At 34.8% G+C, this 18269-nt stretch overlaps 1 protein-coding gene across 1 annotated transcript in view; it reads left to right on the top strand.

Moving 5' to 3' along the window:
- The window catches only part of LOC136839310 (nuclear pore complex protein DDB_G0274915-like), a 546148-nt gene extending 532586 nt beyond the window's left edge, over positions 1-13562 (top strand). The window contains exons 2-3 of the mRNA XM_067105181.1: positions 6699-6861; positions 12044-13562. Of these exons, the coding sequence (XP_066961282.1) occupies positions 6699-6861; positions 12044-12516 (636 nt within the window). The 3' untranslated portion in view covers positions 12517-13562. The remainder of the gene's footprint in view (positions 1-6698; positions 6862-12043) is intronic.
- The last annotated feature ends 4707 nt before the right edge of the window (positions 13563-18269 follow it).

Below are 18269 nucleotides of genomic sequence, written 5' to 3'. Positions count from 1 at the left end.
TTTTGTATTAAGCTCTAAAAGATTAATGAAAATATGTTGTGTATTAGTTTGTAACATATGTGTTTGTGTGTTTTCATTTTGCTTCTTTTGGGGATTTATTGAGATTTGGAAAGGAGACCAATTGACTATACGGAAAGCTCTCAGAAGCGGATCGGCGTTCCAGGAGGGGCTCTGAGGCCAGTGACCTTCATGAGCGTTGCTACCCAAGTGAGACTCCTCCAAATGGCCTCCCATATCCTCGCCCATTCTGCCTCTCACTCTTTATCCTCTCTGTCTGTCTGGAGTTTAAGCATTGCCCATAAAAGCTGGAATGATTCTGATACTTGAGCATGACTAAGGGCGGAGACTTTTCTTTTCAGGTTTATGTTTCGTAATAGCGGGATATTGCTTGCGTTGGCAGCCCTTACGTTAAAAGAAGAAACTCTTGTTCTCTTACAACATTTATTTACTTTTATTTTATTTTTTCGTTTGTCTGCTGATGATTATTTTTTCAATACTGAATCAGAGAATACATTTTCGTAAGTTTTATATTTAGTTGTGCCAATATTCTGAGAAATTATTAGGAATAATTTTGAAATCGGTAAAAGATTTATTTGCCTGGCAGTTGAATCGAAGTATTATTGTTCTTAGGTTGAAAACGTTACGATTAAATAGAAACAGAAGTTCCGAATAGAATAGCTTACTAATCTTAGGCTTCGATTTTCGACAGGCGTTGGACATTGGGAACACGAGTGGCAGTCACTTTTTTCGTTGTACTTTTGCCAGTCATAGACCTGGAAACTACTCTCCTTTATTTTTGTCTCCTAATTTTCTAATGATTTTCCAGGATATAACGATTAATTTAGCTAAGCTATAAAGAGACAAATCTACTCAAGTAATTTCTTGCAGAGAGACGAAACCAAATTATTGTGATCCAGTTTTTGCCTTCTTATTTGAGGTTTTCCCAGGATATTGTGATTAGATTCCATCCAGGTCAAAGATAAGAATGCAGAAATTCAACTAAATTCTGATTTTACTCAAGGCATTCAAGGGATGTATGATGAAAGCTTTCTGGAACCTGAATAATTATGTAGATGCGAGCACCATCGTGTCATAAATTTTGCGAAGTCCATCATGGAACGAAGGTTAGTCACAAAGGCTATATTTGCATTAAACAGTCTTTAAACTGTTTATAAAAGATATTACATTTTAGCGCATCACAAAATGGCATTCAATCTGATTTTTTCACTAAAGAATAATGTCATCTTTGAATGCACGTTATGTTTACTGGAAGTGTGTCCTGGGATTCACTCGGGTAAGTGTGTTTGATCTCAGTATCTTATGAACATTGTTGTTCTTTATTATCAAGAACAGCAACAAGTGCAAGGCGCCTATTCTTCTTTTTACATCAACGTAACTGACCTATTGTATTTACCGGTAATAAGCATGTTGTAATTTTTTGTAAATTTTGTGTTGAAAGTTGCCCCATAACTCCCAATCATCTAGCTAATATTTTTCCACTTTCTTCGTGAGAAATATCCCAGACATACGCCACGAAATATTTTTTATGCAACTTAATTTTTTTGTAACGTAATGTTATATTTTGTATGTTTAGGGTATTGTAATTCAGAATTATTATCCACTTTTACTACTCTTTTTAAGTGTTAATATTGAAATCTGAGTTTAGGATCCATTTGATTTCAGAAGTTTCCAATATATATTGGTGACGAGTTGTCAGGTTATAAAATATGATGTTCTCTACATACTGGATGTGTACAAAGAACGATTCATAAAACAGTTTGAATGTTGGTTATGTTTAATTGTAATATGGCTTAAAATTTAAACATCTTATCATTGTGAATAGAAGTTCAAGATAGAGTTATCCGTGTTCTTATATGGCTAGATTTAGGACGTGAGGTCGTCACTCACGTATTATTGCTATTGTCTTTTTAATCATTGTTATTATAATCAGTCGAATTTGATCGAGTCATGGTGTTACCTATCTTGGTTTTCATTATTGTGATTTTAACCGCTATAACGATGAAAATGTTAAAAATTCCAAAAAGCTAACCGCAAGGAGATCCATTATTTTAGTATAATAGTGCAGTGAGTTAAACACATTTTGTAGCGGTCCTTGTTTTGCATTCGGGACACCAGCGCCCGTTTTAGAAAGTTTACAGGCTGTAATTAGTGTTTATCAGGATTACGAACAAGGTGAAACTAAAGCTTGCTATTTAGTGTTCGCGAATAAAATGGTTACTGAATGGGAAAATGCGTAACATTAAAATCCTTGCGACCCAGTACAATGTTGAGATTATTCTGTGGATGGATATGGCTCTATAATATTTTATTTTTAAAAAAGTATATAATTTTATGTGCTAGTAAGAAGTCACATTTCTCTAATAACAAAAACAGATTCTACTTGTCATATTCGTGATAATGATAGTGGAATCTGCTGGTTACGGTCACGTCATAAATGTAATTTTAACATTACGTTACCAAGATTTTTTGGGTACCCTTAACTGCTGTAAGAACTTAATACAAATTGGAAATTTATGAAGAACCCAAAACTTATGCAGGTGGGATTCGAACCCATTTGCGGTAGGTTAAGAGTAAGGTAAATGATGTGAGTTCATCTTTGTAACATTATGGTTTGACTACCTCACTTTAACCTAAAAAGAATGGACTCAGATCGCACTTAGAGCATAAATTAGTCTCCTTCCTGAATTTATATTTGAGACCCAAAACCATTAACATATAAAAATGTTTAAGAAAAGCACTAGATTTTTCTTCCAATAAAAAGAATTGTTGATACTAAAGCAATTCATCCTTTCATGGATACCAGTAACATATTCTCCGCATTTATTGTAGTAACATTCCTGAAGATGTGTATAAAGTGTAGCTTCATTTTTATTGCTTCATCCTTGCAAGTTCCATATACATAATATTATAATATAAATATGTATATATATATATATATATATATATATATATATATATATATATATATATATATATATATATTTATATATATTTTATATATATATATATATATATATATATATATATATATATATATATATATATATATTTGGAACTCAAAAGATGAAGCAATAAAAATGAAGCTTACACTATACACATCTTCAGAGGATGTGACTATGCAATAAATGCTGAGAATATGTTGCAGGTATCCACGGAAGGATGTATTCCTTTAGTATCAACAATTTTTTTTCGAGGCAAAACATACATTATATATTATATATATATATATATATATATATATATATATATATATATATATATATATATATTATTAAGTATATGTGGGTTCTTGCATGCATGAGCAAAAACTTCACTCTAAAAATTTTCCTCATGACTTACTGTTACGAGGATGAGGGGCCCCTATCCTTTTTTACTCAATTTATTAATTTATATTTGTTGGTATTGACGGTAACGTCCATAAAAAGGATGGAATAAATTGCTGTTTTGTAAATAAAATAGATATTTAAGACTTGCAGAGAAATAGACTTCTGTTATTGGATATGAATTAAAATTTACTTTTATCTACACTATAACGAAAGTGCTAATGATTAAAAAAACCTTAGTTTTAGTGAGTTCTCAATTTGGTAAGAAAAGCAGGTGGGAAATAATTAAGACGACTTTTTTTTTTTTTTTTTTTTTGTCTTCATTTGTATTAAATCCTTCCTTTTCCTACCATGCTTCTCTGGTCCCAATAAGGTATTTTGATGTCAGTCTCACCGTCTCCCTCCTTATAACGATAAAATTGAAATGAAGAAGATGGCTATTTAAATGAATAAGTGATTCGTGAAACTTAGGCCATAACGCCAAGCAGCGAAGGGCACTTTCAGCCATTCAGTGTGTAAAACAGTGAAAAGTGGGAGTTGGAGTGGTTGAACAGCAAGATAAAAATATTCAGAGCGTAAATGAGATGAAGTACAAGGATCTCAAGGTGAAATTGGTAGAAACCATCAGTTTCACTAAGAAGCAATAGTTACGAGATGTTGGATATCAAAATGGCAGAAAGGAAGCCGGAATGGATGGAAAGTAAAAGGCTAAAAAGTGGTTGCTGCTAGGGGCAGAAGAGACGCTGCAAACACCTTTTGAAAAGGCCTACAGTGCACTGTGATAGCCACTGACGGCACTAAACCTCCTACAGTAACTTTTTACATTTTTGCTATAAATCTGTGACTAACTCCTTCGGACTTGAAGGATTGTTTCTATTAAACACAACTGACGTTAAATTTCAAGCAACAATGAACATTTCTTGCCATAGCTATGATGCAAACGGACTTATTACGTTTGAAAATGAATCGGTTGTATATCAAGTCTTACTATATTTTCTGAATAGAAAAGAATATTCTCTTTATTTACACACTATATTGTAAGAGACTGAAAATAATAATGGATTAAAATCTATATTTTCATATAATTTTGTCCTACTTTATTGCACGGCGCAAGCATCAACGCAACACGAAGGCTATAAATCCATTCTTTCAAACAACATTCATTATTATATTCCAGAAATAAATTTTCTTTCCACGTATGGAACTAGTTCATCCATGTTCACGACAAATGGAAGGAGGAAGGTGCATTTCCGAATAATTTCGCAATTTACGTCTTTTGTTACTTCCTTACGGATTTTTTTCGTTTTTTTTTTTTTTTTTTTTTTTTTTACTTCCTCTTTCTGTTCTTCCTTATCCTGCTTCTCTTCCTTTTCCTGTGCTTCCGCATCCTGTACATCGCTTTCTCGTTTGACGCCGAATCTTGAATGAATTTTCATTGTTATTTTCGTTCCTTTGGAATGAAATTCAAGGTTGGTCATTCTGCCATATTCATGTACTTAAAAGTATTTTAATTACTCATCCTCGCTCCCCACTATTTTTTACACACCCGTGGCAGGACGTTATGAGAGAGAGTTGCCTAAGGTAACCTAGTTGCAGGTAACGAGGATGCTAAAGTTAAGAACTAGGTGAATGCCATAATTCAGTTGAAGAAAATGCGGATGAAAGGCGACATCAAGTAACGACCCGGAAATGAGGTAATGATTTGCCCGACATGGGATGGTGGGTGTATGGGGAGAGGCCTATGGTTTCTAGGTCTGGGCTAAATCGGATTTCTTCCCTCTCAATCCGTTCTCTCCCCTCAGATTAGTAATTTGATATTTTGAGCTATTTCTAATCCTCAATTAATTGATAAAATTTAATGCCGTTCTTTTTTTCTGAAATTGGTTTTCAGTTAAAAACTTCGAGAAGGGAAAAGAAAAATGGGAGGGAAAAGAAAAATGGGATTCTATCAAGATTTGGTGTTAACGAAAGTGGTTAAAAAAAATCTTTTTTCTCTTTTACATAATTATTCCGGTTGGATAGATGTTTAGAGATCTGATATCCTTTCAAAAATTTTTTTGTCAAAGTAGATATTTATTATATATGTATTTTAGTATATATTCTGTAAATGTATATACATTATTGCAAGGTTTGTATTTAAGTCTGTTGTAAATCTGTGCCTTTTTTAGTCTTGAGGAAAGGGGTTAAAGAAAAAGTTAGGCAATCCCTTTAGTAAATAAATTCATCTAAAATAGCTGTGTTGGTTGGATGAGGTAGCTTAGCCAGTTAGTTATCCAACCGAGTGCGATTGGAAACGCCAGTCTTACCAGTGGGGATTTTATCATTTCAGGCGTAAGAAAATAATATAAGTAGTCAGTGTTCTTGAATGCAAGTTATTCCTTTTTCCTTAATTGTATCCTGTTGCCTTTCACTTCATTTGAGCCTTGTACCTGCCGTGCAGTATCATTTTCAAGTTTAGATGATCTTTTTTTTTTTTTTTTTTTTTTTTTTTAGCGATTACATCAGTGAGATGAGTTATAGGGGCAGCCTTGCTTATAAAATTGTCTCGACTTTTGCCATTGCTCGTGATTGCTTTGCACTGCCAAGTAGTGAATCTGGGTCGCTTTGTTTCTTTAATTAAAATCATTTTTAACCCTTGTTTTATTGGTTTTGATTATTCATATACTTTTTGCCTCATTTCTTTGATTGTTTGTTTTACATTTTCAAATTAATTGCATGCATTATGGCCTTTTAATCGGAATATATGTATGAATACAATCATTTTCCTTTTGTTTTAATTATGTTCTTGTAATTTTATCTTGGTTTGTTACATATATTAATTCACATGGTTCAGCATTTACCGATGAGTTGTAGCAGAGGATTTTACTTTGAAATGTTTTAGTGTTTGCGGTTATTCGATGGTTGCAAGGACATTTTTTGGAGAAGGACTTGCCTCTCTTGCAGTGTTCATGGAAATGTTATTCATTCATCCTGGCTTTTCACAATTTTTTTGTAACTTAATTTAATTAAATTCCATAACATATGGCTTAGAATATATTTCTCTTTAAACGAAAAATACTTGAGATGTGATGGCTGCGATTCCTGTTTGCGTAGCTACTTCGCTTCGACAATTTTACTCAGTTGCGATATTTTTGTCAGAGGGGTATTGCAGCAGTGGTTCTGGTTATAATAAATGGAACTGTAGTATTATAGTGTATACGCAGAACCTATTTTTGACTGAGAAAACACCTTAATAAATTTTTTCACTTTTGTCTTACTCTTAATTTGCTTTTAAGCAATGTTTTTTTTTAATTCATTTTTTGCAGAGGTAGAGTGGCTAGACATTGTCTGAAGTTCTTTCTCGTTTATTTCCAGGAAGCGTACCGGTACTGGGTTTGCTCACAGTTCTTCCCTGTCTACCTGAAGGGCCACATTGTGAAACCGTGTCGTCAATTCTGTCACGAGGTAGAACGGAAGTGTCCTTACCTCTTGCCAAAGGACAAACCTGTGGCGGGAGAACCAAGCTTCCTCTGTCAGGGTAACAGTGGTGATGGTTTGTTGTTTGTTATTAAAGGTATTTTTTTATCCTTATTTTACTCTAAAAGGTTTATCCAGTGCTAATGTTCTTTTCTCTTTAGCATAAGACTTTAGTTTCCCATCATTTTTCAAGGTCTCTAATATACGCTTGAGAGACGAGGATCCTTGCGCTGTTAATACCAATTTTGATCGAGAATAATCGACTAGAGAAATATTTTAAGTAGTCAGTGATTATTATAATTTATGGTTCGTGTACGTCTAAATCAGTGCTTTTATATATAATGAGTATTATGTACCATTAATTTGATTTCAGCTGCACGTCAGATCTATCTCGCTAGCATGGTTTTGTTCAAGATTCGGGATTTTTTTAAAACGAATCCAAATTGGAGAAATTCTTTTTCCTATTTATACTTTGAAACCGTAATAATGGCTCGACAGATGTGCCATTTACCAGTAACTTCTTTTACACTGACTGCAAGTGCAGTCTAATTTCCATTCTCAATTTTTGTGACATTTACATGGAATTGAGAAAGGTTGAGTACGTTGTTATACATGCTAAGCAAATCATTGCATAAGAAGGAATTTCAGATATCCTTGTGAAATCAATATTTACTAATCATCTGTGAAGTCAAAATCAAAAAGAAAAAGGTGTTACTGATAAATGAAATTGTTTAAAATATTAAAACGAATATCTATAAATTATCGAGGTCCAGTGGGAAATTATAGAGTCACTTTTCCGAGACTGGTCAAGTTACTATTAATATTGTTCTGTTGTTTTGTCAGCTGCTATACAAAACTTTTAAAAAATTCCACAAAACTACTATGATCTGCTCGTTCAGTGCTTAGTATTTGTGTTCATATATACTGTAATTTTAAAGAGTATATACCATATTAGTTATTATTATTATTATTAAACACGTCCAAAGACCATTCGCTTTCTTTTCCGCGAATGCCCTCCCTTTTTCATAAAATGCCATTTCGCATGTTATTTCAAAGGCAATAGCTGCTGAGCTTTTGATACGTCAGAGGGAATGTGACATTTTAGCCTAATTCAGAATATTCCCATTAACAGTAAAATGTTCTGGAATCAACATGAGAAGAGGCCACTGAAGAGAATACTAACGTCTTTAACTTGTGGCATGCGGTTCTGTATTCAGTTTGGCCTTTGCTCATGTTCTGTAAAGGAAGTAAATTATCAGTTGACTGCGTCAGCATTTTAATGCATGTTTTAATATATATATATATATATATATATATATATATATATATATATATATATATATATATATATATATATATATATATATATACATACATACATACATACATATATATATATACATATACCTATAAGTATATTCATACCTAATGCACTTCCTAAGCCTTGAAAATGTCGAGAGGATGTCTGTTGGTTAGCAGTTGCCATTTACTAAGTTTATTAAAGATTAAAAATGCTGTTTATATTTTAAAATATCATTGAACAGGGGGTCTACGGGATTATTAATGATTTGGCCGCCGTAGGTAATATATGAAAATAGAATTTTTTTTTTTTTTTTTTTGTAATGAAGGGGAGACCATTCTTTGGTTAAAACATATACATAAAAAGGGCAAACGTTGATCGCAGATAAAAAGTGTAGAAAAGAATAGTAATCTGGAACTTTGCCACCTGTAAATCAGAGACCTCTTAAAATATGTATAAAAATTATACCTTTAAAAAAAACTTTATTTCATTATGCCGCTTCTAACGCGTGTATATTATAGATATATATATATATATAAATGGCAAATTCCTCTAACATATAGTGGCTCCATAGGAAAAAATAACGAAGAATGATCGACGCTTGCACATTCATATTTTAATCCTTTGGGGAGCAAATGCCTTTATATGGTGGATCTCTCTCTCTCTCTCTCTCTCTCTCTCTCTCTCTCTCTCTCTCTCTCTCTCTCTCTCTCTCTCTCGTGACGCCATTGGCAAGGACCCACTTTAGGTCAGTCATTGGTGTTACTATTTGGGGCAGCAATGTGCAGGTATATGCGGTTTGGCATACACAAATATAATGAACCTCTGAGCAGAGAAACATATCAGTTGTGGACTCCTTGGTGGGACGAAATGCCCCATAAATGGCAGATGAGCCTCTTCCCCCGTGGCCAGCGGCATTCAAGCCTTTCACCCCTGTAAAATGCCCAGGAAATGAAATAATATAGCCGCAGACGTGTGTATATGTTTATATACATATATATATTATATATATATATATGTGTGTGTGTGTGTGTAAACTATAGGAAATTTCAGAAGGCTTTATGAGAACCATTAGCATCTCATTTTGCCTTTACGCTTTCCATTGCAATGAAAGCATAGCTGTAACATCACACATTGCCAGTGCGGTATTCTTAGCTGCTGAAAATTATAGTCACCTGAAAATTTTATGGTACGTTTTTGTGTGCATGAATTTTTTCTATAGAAAAAACTGCCAACTTTGCTGGTTTTTAGGACACTTAACCAACCAGAGAGAGAAATGTAACACTGCGAGTGTACGTGTGTTTGTCTGTGTGAGAGAGAGAGAGAGAGAGAGAGAGAGAGAGAGAGAGAGAGAGAGAGAGAGAGAAAACATCAAAATTCATTCAAAAGTTGTGGAACACCACCGAAAAACATCCATGTCAATATCTCGATATTCAGAACCAAGGTCTCGCTCACACGTACACAAACGCACACCTGAGCACTGTAATTACAACTTATAAATAATTTTCAAACTCGATAGACAAAAGACGAGAGATGTCGATCGAAGGGGGACTTCCCATTGTCTCCTCCTCGTCCAACCATGCCTTATCAGCGGTATCGAAAGACACTTGAGCGGTTTACGCTATTCTTAGCAACCATAGCGCAGCAGAAGATTCTCTGAAGTATGTCGACTGGATTTTTGGATGGAGAAGTTGAAGAGAATATGAGTCTGTAACTTTTGTATCGTTCGTGTTATGGCTGAACCTTTGTGCTGTAAACGGAAATTTCTTTGGAATTATCTTTGGGCATTATTTGTTTCATTGTTGGTGTACTCCTTGTGCAGTCAAATGTTGATGTACTCATTATTTAGTCAACGCATATTCTCAGTGTCAGCTGCTTAGTTATTTTAATTTTCATTGACGATTAATTGAGCGTCATGCATCTTACGAATTTTGGTCAAAATATGACGTATAATCACGCAGACAAGCAGGAACTTGAGAGAAAAAATAAATCAGGAAACATTCTAAGTTTGTATTCTGCCCAGACGCACAAGGCGCTTATCACCGTTATCAAAAGTGGCTACAAATATAACTCGAGTGTGAAAGTGGTGCCACCAAGATTTTGAAGGGGTGTTATAGGACTTGCGTTAATCCTGCGTCTTCTTACCCTCCTCCTGAGGGAATTCTGGTCCGACTTGATCTTTGTGCCTTGATTACCGTTTCCCCTCATGTAAATCATGGTTTTAATGATCTTGAGCAAAGCTCCATTGTTGGACATTGCGTAATTTATGGTGTATTAAATGATTACCGGGTCTTGACACATCATACGATTTTCATTTAGGGATTCCTTTGTTCCTCTTGAATTGGCTTTGAGTTAGTTTAGAGGGTTCATTAAGGGGCTGTTTACCATAATCAGCCAAAAATGTGACTAATTGCTATTTTGTACTTTATAGATAAATCTGCAGGCTTTATTATGATTTTTTTCACATTCATGGATGGATTATTGTTTGTGACAGAGGATACTAGAAGGGGGTTGCTAAATTGTGGAAGACAATGGTGAGTAGTGAATGCAATGCGGATTAATTGATATTTGAATATGATACACAGTACTGTTTGAGGATGGAGAAGAGAAACAGCAGAAAATAGTAAAAGAGTTTGAAAGTCTTTGCAAGAGGAGTAAGTTACGAGTAAATGTGAACAAGCGTAAGGTTGAGAGAGTAAACGGGAACCAGGAAAATGGAACAGTAACTTTTGATATGGATAGTGGGGGAATGGAAGTGGCTGATATATATAGGTATTTTTAGCAAACGGAATGGTAGGATGAGAGAAGATGTGGGCTACAGAATATGTGGAGCAAGAGAGGTAGCAATAAGTGTGAGGAAACGACTGGGAACAGACATGTGTTTATGAACACTAAGGTGGGAATGTAAGAAAGGTTTGTTGAGCCAATTTTTCCTTATGCAAGTGAAGTGTGAATGACAGAAACGATGTAACTAATGAGATAAAGTGTTTGCGAAATGTCATAAGAAGAACGGAAAGGATGAGAAATGTGGAGGTACATAGAGGTGGCAAAAAAGGCTAGTGTTGGCGAAAGTGTTTTTAGATGGTGTGTCTTGTGGAAAGAATAGGCGATGACAGATAAGTAAATAGGTTGTATATGACTTTTATATCCAGGAAGTGCGAGTATGCACATGATAAGACGAGGTGAGGGGCAGTGTGCACATGATAAGACGAGGTGTGTGAGGGCATGATGTGTGAGGCAGCACATGATAAGACGAGGTGAGAGGCAGTGTTTATGTAAGGTTATTCGACGCTTTGCTGATGAGCATTCTGTAAAGGTGCATCAAGCAGTTACTAGAAGAGAGAGTAGAATATAGAATTTAAGCCAAAGGCCGAGCGCTGGGGCCTATGAGTTCATTCAGCGCTGAAACGGAAATTGACATTAAAAAGGTTTGAAAGGTACAACAGGAAGAAAACCTCGCAGTTGCATTGTGAATCAATTGTTAGGAGAGTGTGGAAAGTAAGATGGAAGAAGGAGAACATGAACGGAAGTACAGTAAATGGAATGAAAAGGGTTGCAGCTACGGGCCGAAGGAACGCCAGCAAAAAATCTTAAGTAATGCATACAGTGCATCGCTTAGGTACACTGACGGGACTACCCGCCTACGAGGAACAGGCAGCTGTTGATGTGGAAATTTTCTGATTAGAGAAGTCATCCAAGTTTCTGGAGTTAGGACAGTATGAGCGTGGCTTTGACCATTGTTGTCTTTTCTTTGAAGCTATCCTATAATAGAGGAAGCAGCAAAATGGTGATTAATTGAGTTGTGATTGAAACTATACGTAATAGCAATATGTATATTTTAATGTACTTTAGGTTAAGCTTACTCTGCATATACAAATAGGTAGGTACATTTTATTTTGCATTTTTTTATACTTGTGTTTGCTTATAGGTGATCTTTTTTCAGACCCAAATATCGGCGATCTTCATGGTCAGGAATCTTCGTATGGGGAAGATTCCTGCTGCTACCGCATGTGCCCAAATGAAAAGGCCCCTGGACATCACCCGAGGATTTGCTACACCTTTCCCATCCCTGCCACCAACTCCTCCATTGCAACAGCAGCCTCTGTCAACTCTTCTTCTCCTTCCCTCTCATCATCTCCTTCCTCTGGAAGCAATGGCAGCAGCAGCAGCAGCAGCAGCAACAGTGGAGGAGTAACGTCGCTGGAGACCATGGACAACGGCGGTGACTCACAGTGTCTTTCAGCCCATGGAGCGGACTCATGTTTATGTCAGTCTAACCATAGCCCCGTTGCTCCATTAAGCAGCTCCAGCTGCACAGTTATATCCAGAAAACATTGTTGGACTCGTACTGCGTTATATATATTGTTGTTATGTCTAGTGCGAACTCGTGCGTTGATGCCGCGAGGGTTTACCTAGTGACTGGCGTCCAGGTGTTGTTCTAAAAAGGTGTTGGCGGTGCCGGAGTTGTGCCGTTGGCCCTCTAAAGCCGTTGTTATTAACGTTGAACCAATGTCCCCCCTCCCCCTCCCTCCTCCTCCTCATCCCCATCCTCCTCCTCCTCCTTCAGCCCTTGAAACCAGATGCCATTCTATTAAATCATCTTTTTCTTTTATAGCCTTTTGCTGTCATGACATAAAATAAAAAGGAATCAGTCTGTGCCTGACCTCGGTAAATCTGAATCTCCTTTGTTATTTTGGTCGAGTGTCCTTTATTCTTTTTTTCTCCTTTTTTTAACCTTGGCTATTTTAAGTGTCAACAGTTTATGATGTTGGTTAATAGCGTTGGCATTATTATTATCATCATGATGATGATGATGCTTGCCCTTTGTTTTCCTAAGAGATTTGATAATTTTGCACTGATTTACCTCTAACTCTAGGCTCTTTCTAATCAGTGTTATGAAGAGGTTGAGATTGCATCCTTTTTCTTATAAGCACCTTTTGATATTCACTCTTAAAATATATTATAACGCCCCATTTCAGTATGGGTCACTCTGTCCGCTTACTGCTGGTTCCTCATTAGTTTTAATATCTCCTTCAGACAGCCTTACCCCCTTCCTCCCTCATCCACTTTGATCTCTCCTTCCACCACTTTCTTCTACATTCCACCTCCCCCCCCCTACTTCGCCTAAAAGATGAGGGGAAGGAGGATCGCGTGTGGCTGTAAACCTTTCTCAGATGAATAAAAGTGGGAAAAGGTTGACGTAAGTAAAAACAAATAAAATAAAATAAAATAAATGAGTGCGTCCAGACCCCACCACCAGCCCTGTTGAAGACGAGAGAGAGGAAGAGAAGAAGAAGAAGAACGACAAGAACAAGTTAACCTCTAAGAAGAAATATATATACTTAAGAATTTATATATAAATACATATATATACTTACTTAAAAACGCCATTCAGAAGGATAAACCTCTTCGAAACATATCCTCCTCTTCTTTCTCAAGTCCTTGTCTCCTCTTGAGCAAAATATAGGAAAATATTTGAAAAAAATAATGGTAAATCACTCCAGCTTGAATTCTTGAATCTTTCTTCCCACTTTTCAACTCGTTTTATCGCGTATCCACGATTCATATTTGCAGCATCTGTAACAAACCCTGACTTGTGTGTATAGTGTATCCTCACGCAAACAAAAAAGGGTGACACATTATTCAAAGTGATTAGGCCTTATGTACAAAGAAGGTTTATTTTCTGAATGTCACTCTCATACATGGAAGGAAAATTGTTGGTCGTATTGTTGTTCATACCATTAAACCCTCGAAGTGTTTTCAATTTTTTTTTTTTTCTAAAGATAAGAGAGGCTCAGAATTCTTGCTCTATGGGAACAATCTATTCAAGATGTGAAAAGAAAGTTTGTGTATATATTATATCCATATATATAAATATATATACGCGCACACCTATCACACGTAAAAGCCATGTCAAGACGAGTATTGTATGCTAGTCACATAGTCAGTTTGTAGATTTGATTTAAAATATTACTTTTGTTATTATGCAATGTGAAGTGAGAAGGAATGTTAAAATGCAGCCTTTATATTTGGGTGTTTAATATTGGGTGAATCATTTTCGTTTCATCATGATAATGACATAGAATACAGTATACCGCTTCCACTTACAATGAGAAACGTACAAAAAAATTGGGATTAGACTTTTTCATTTTGAAATCTAAAGTGTGACTGCAGCGATAATACTCGCCCCATTAGCTTTATGACAGACAATCATTAAGCTGTGACTAGGTTCAACTTTTGTCTCTCGATGCATCTGTTTTCATTTTTGGCACTTCTCTCTTGCACCCTGTGATGACGCCACCGGTTGATTTGTGACGCCAACCATTTAAAGAAACTTTAATCTTTAGTTTCAACTTGTATCCATTCTGTATTTGTATGTGTGTATATATATATATATATATATATATATATATATATATATATATATATATGTATATACTTATATATATTATATATATATATATACAGTATATATGTGAAAAGAATAATTGAAGATATCATTTAACTCAGTCTTAAAACTTAGTCATTTCTGTTTACATCCTGCGTTCTTGAATATTTGTTTTGGCTTAGAATGCTTAGGATATGATGATCAGTTCTGAATTAGCTTAAGCTGTGATGTCACTTTTACAATATCAAATTTGATTACTGAACTAACCACATGTTTGGTAGAGGCTGATGTTAATACAAATACTGATATTTCTTGTAATTGTTTATAAGAGAAGTCCTGAAAACAGATGGATCAGGAGAATTGCTTTCTGATTCTTGCGGCAATGCGGAGGGCAAACGGTTTTGCACTTGTAAAGCTAGAAGTCCATAAGAACAGAAAGATAAAACGCCTTTTGAAAAAACAGATGAACATATTCGTATGGCCAGTTGTATAAATTTCCTAAAACTTCCGTCATAGAATGTACATCTTTTTCACATATGGATTATATATATATGTATAGATATATATATATATATATATATATATATATATATATATATATATATATATATATATATACATATATATATATATATATACTGTACATATATATATACATATTATACATATATACACATACATATGCATATATATACATATACATTTAATACATATACATACATACACACACATATACTTATATAATGTAATTATATATACATATATATAATAAATGAAATATGCATATGTATATACGGTATATAGTTGTACTGAAGACAGTTATAGATTATTATGTCCATTTGGCAACAAAAGTTACGTCCATAGTTACTGCAAGTAAAGCATAAAGCACCTAATTACTGATGGAAATTAATGTCAATTGTAACACACTACGAATGATAATCAACGCCCATTACTGGGGCAAAACCGCTGCCTTGCCGTGAATGTTCGCCATTTTCTTCTGAGCGTTTTTCCTTCTTATGATGAGGTTTTGGCGACAACCTTTTGGCAGAAATAATTAAGTAAATAAACGCACACTCTTAAATACTGTACTTCTATTAAGATATAGACCTATAGGGATATGGCAGTTTATATTTAACTATTTTTCCTAAAAAAAAATAATAAAATACTGATGTGCTCTATATGCTACAACACGATATTTTTGATAGATTCTTCGGTGAAGAAACTATTATCATCCCACTACTTCCACATCTTTTCTCTCTTCTCTTTCTTTCCCTTTCTTTCTTTCTCTCTCACGATTCATCTTTGTGCTTTTCTTTAAATTTCTGCAACCTATAGTTTTACGTTTATGTAACATTTAATTGTGTAATTTAATTAGTATAATTGAAAACCAGCTAGTTTTGTAATGAATATTGTACACCTATATTTTGTCTTTTGTATTTAAAATTTTATGTCGTTAAATCGCCAAACTTTTCTAAAAGGCATCCTTACTCTCCAGGATTTTGCATTTCATGTAATATTTTCAACTCATTCCTGAGTTTTCTACTGTTTGTCTTTTGATTTGTTTCCGATAATTACTACAAATTTACATAGATTATTAAATATTTGCTATGGAATTGGATTTATTGACGATAATTACTACAAAATTACATAAATTATTAAATATTTGTTATGGAATTGCCTAATATATTCGTTATGGCATTTTGTTTGTTAAAGTTGGGTCTATTTGTGAAAATTTAACAACGCTTCAGAAATTTAATTGACAGAATGATTTTCAAATTAAAATTTGTTATTTGGTATATTTATTAACTTTAGTTTCAAAAGTATCTGACAGGTATTTTAGGTATAAAACATAGAAAGCAAATTGTCTTATATTTCTTTGGTGCCATTGAATTATTGTCGAGGACTATGTTTGAGTGCCATGTTATTCATTTCCGTGGTTTCTCCATATTCTCTGTATGTAAATTTGTTATAGCCGTATTTTAATGACCAGAATTCTACTTTTTTTAATAAATTTCACTTGGTTCAGTTAACACCCAGGTATTTTTATCGATGATAACATACTTTTTCCCCTCTCTCTATTTATCCTGGGAATTTCATATGTACCGTATGTTTACGTATTTTTTACTAGCCTCAGTTTTAGTTTTCCCATTTCACAGAACGTAAATATGATATGTAATTTCTGTTGTGTTGAGTAACTTGGCCCTCGTGCTCTAGGTGCTTTTGGTTATTCAAACTTCATATTTTTTGGTTCCTCGCTTTTAGCGTTAACTTGCCCTTATAAGATTTCCTTTTGAATCTTTAATTTACTTTCCTCGTCCTCTTTTCAATATGTTACCTATTTGCTTTTCTTGCGCTTCTCTCTCCTACCTTGTATTATTCCAAGTTTTCTCTCTTATCACTATGTTATTTTCTCTTTCTTCCGTCTTCCCTATTGTCTCCTCTTCCACAGTGATGGCCTTTGGGGTGGGCATCTGCATCATGCTATTAAGATTAAGGAGAAAAAGACCAACTTTACGTTCCTTTCGGCTCCCGTGTTCGGGACGTAGTACCATTACGAAGCGGTCCGTGCAGAATTGAGAGACAGATATTGACTCAAGTTGCAAATAACGCCATTTTTAGTAAACTCCATCATATTCTGTCATTGTAATCCTTAATGCATTCTGATTCTTCAGTGTACGTTAGTCATTTTGATAACCGGTAAGATTTTCATTTTCAAATTACTGAAGTCTCTCATTTTTGCTCTTATTTGCACCGACTGCTTCCATGACCATGAAGCGTCCAGTCGTCACCTTCGCCAAAAGGAACGTAGGGCAAAGTACAGGCGAATTTGGGCGACGAAAATGATTTTCATCAAAGTTTTTTGGAATTTCAGTGTTTGATACGTGTTACTTCTTTATTGATACACAATGTAACGATTGTCAATTTTTTAGCTGTCAGTTGTACCTTACGAAGAACCATGCCACGATGATTTTTCTCTAGGTCTGATTTTAATCTTCATTAAACGTGGAGTTTTTTATTCCTCACTTTATCGAGAAATAAAACAGACAAGTAATCAAAAAAAAAGTGAAAGTATAATCTCATCATAGATGGCTGGTGTACCCTGGTTGATACCCATATAGACGTGTTTTCCCCACCAACATTTATTTATTTATTTATTTATTTACTTATTTTGAGAAGAAACTCTCTCGACTCACTTCTGACATCTCACTTTACTGCCATGAATTCCGCAGCTCAACTTGAGAATCAAAAAGTTAAGCAAAAGTGGCGAATGTAAGAATAAGAGATCGTTTTGTGTATTGCCCCCTGACGGCTTTGCTTCGAAGCATCTGCCCTGATCGTGTCCATCTTCGTAACAGATTCTCTTGTATCTGTAATTAAAAATTGATTCAGTGTTCATTGACCGTCCTTGAAAGAGTTAGTGAATGGAGATTTCAGAATCAATAGCTATTTTTCTCTTCGTGATTATCCCTGGTTGGTGTGAACTTTGTCATCTTTGGTGTGGCTGTTGCTTTTCACCGTAATGGTGTGTGCTGCCTTTCACTGTAAGTCGAAAGATTAAAGGCCCAATTCAATTATCTTTCTTTGAATAATGAAGGCAGTTTTGAATTCGTTTTCCAACGTTGGCGATACCGTAAGAAGTTACAGTTATAACTGCCTCTTTGACAAAATATTCTTTATAAGATAAAATGCCCTTTACACGGATAAAACTAAAATGCTTATTCAGGTTATCCTTGGAGGATGAAAGATCTAGACCGACAAACGACATGAAACGAAACTTAAG

The sequence above is a fragment of the Macrobrachium rosenbergii genome, chromosome 6 (genome assembly GCF_040412425.1).
Source record: "Macrobrachium rosenbergii isolate ZJJX-2024 chromosome 6, ASM4041242v1, whole genome shotgun sequence".
Taxonomy (NCBI): domain Eukaryota; kingdom Metazoa; phylum Arthropoda; class Malacostraca; order Decapoda; family Palaemonidae; genus Macrobrachium; species Macrobrachium rosenbergii.
The sequence above is the reverse complement of the archived record's forward strand: the minus strand, read 5'-3'. Positions and strand labels throughout refer to the sequence as shown.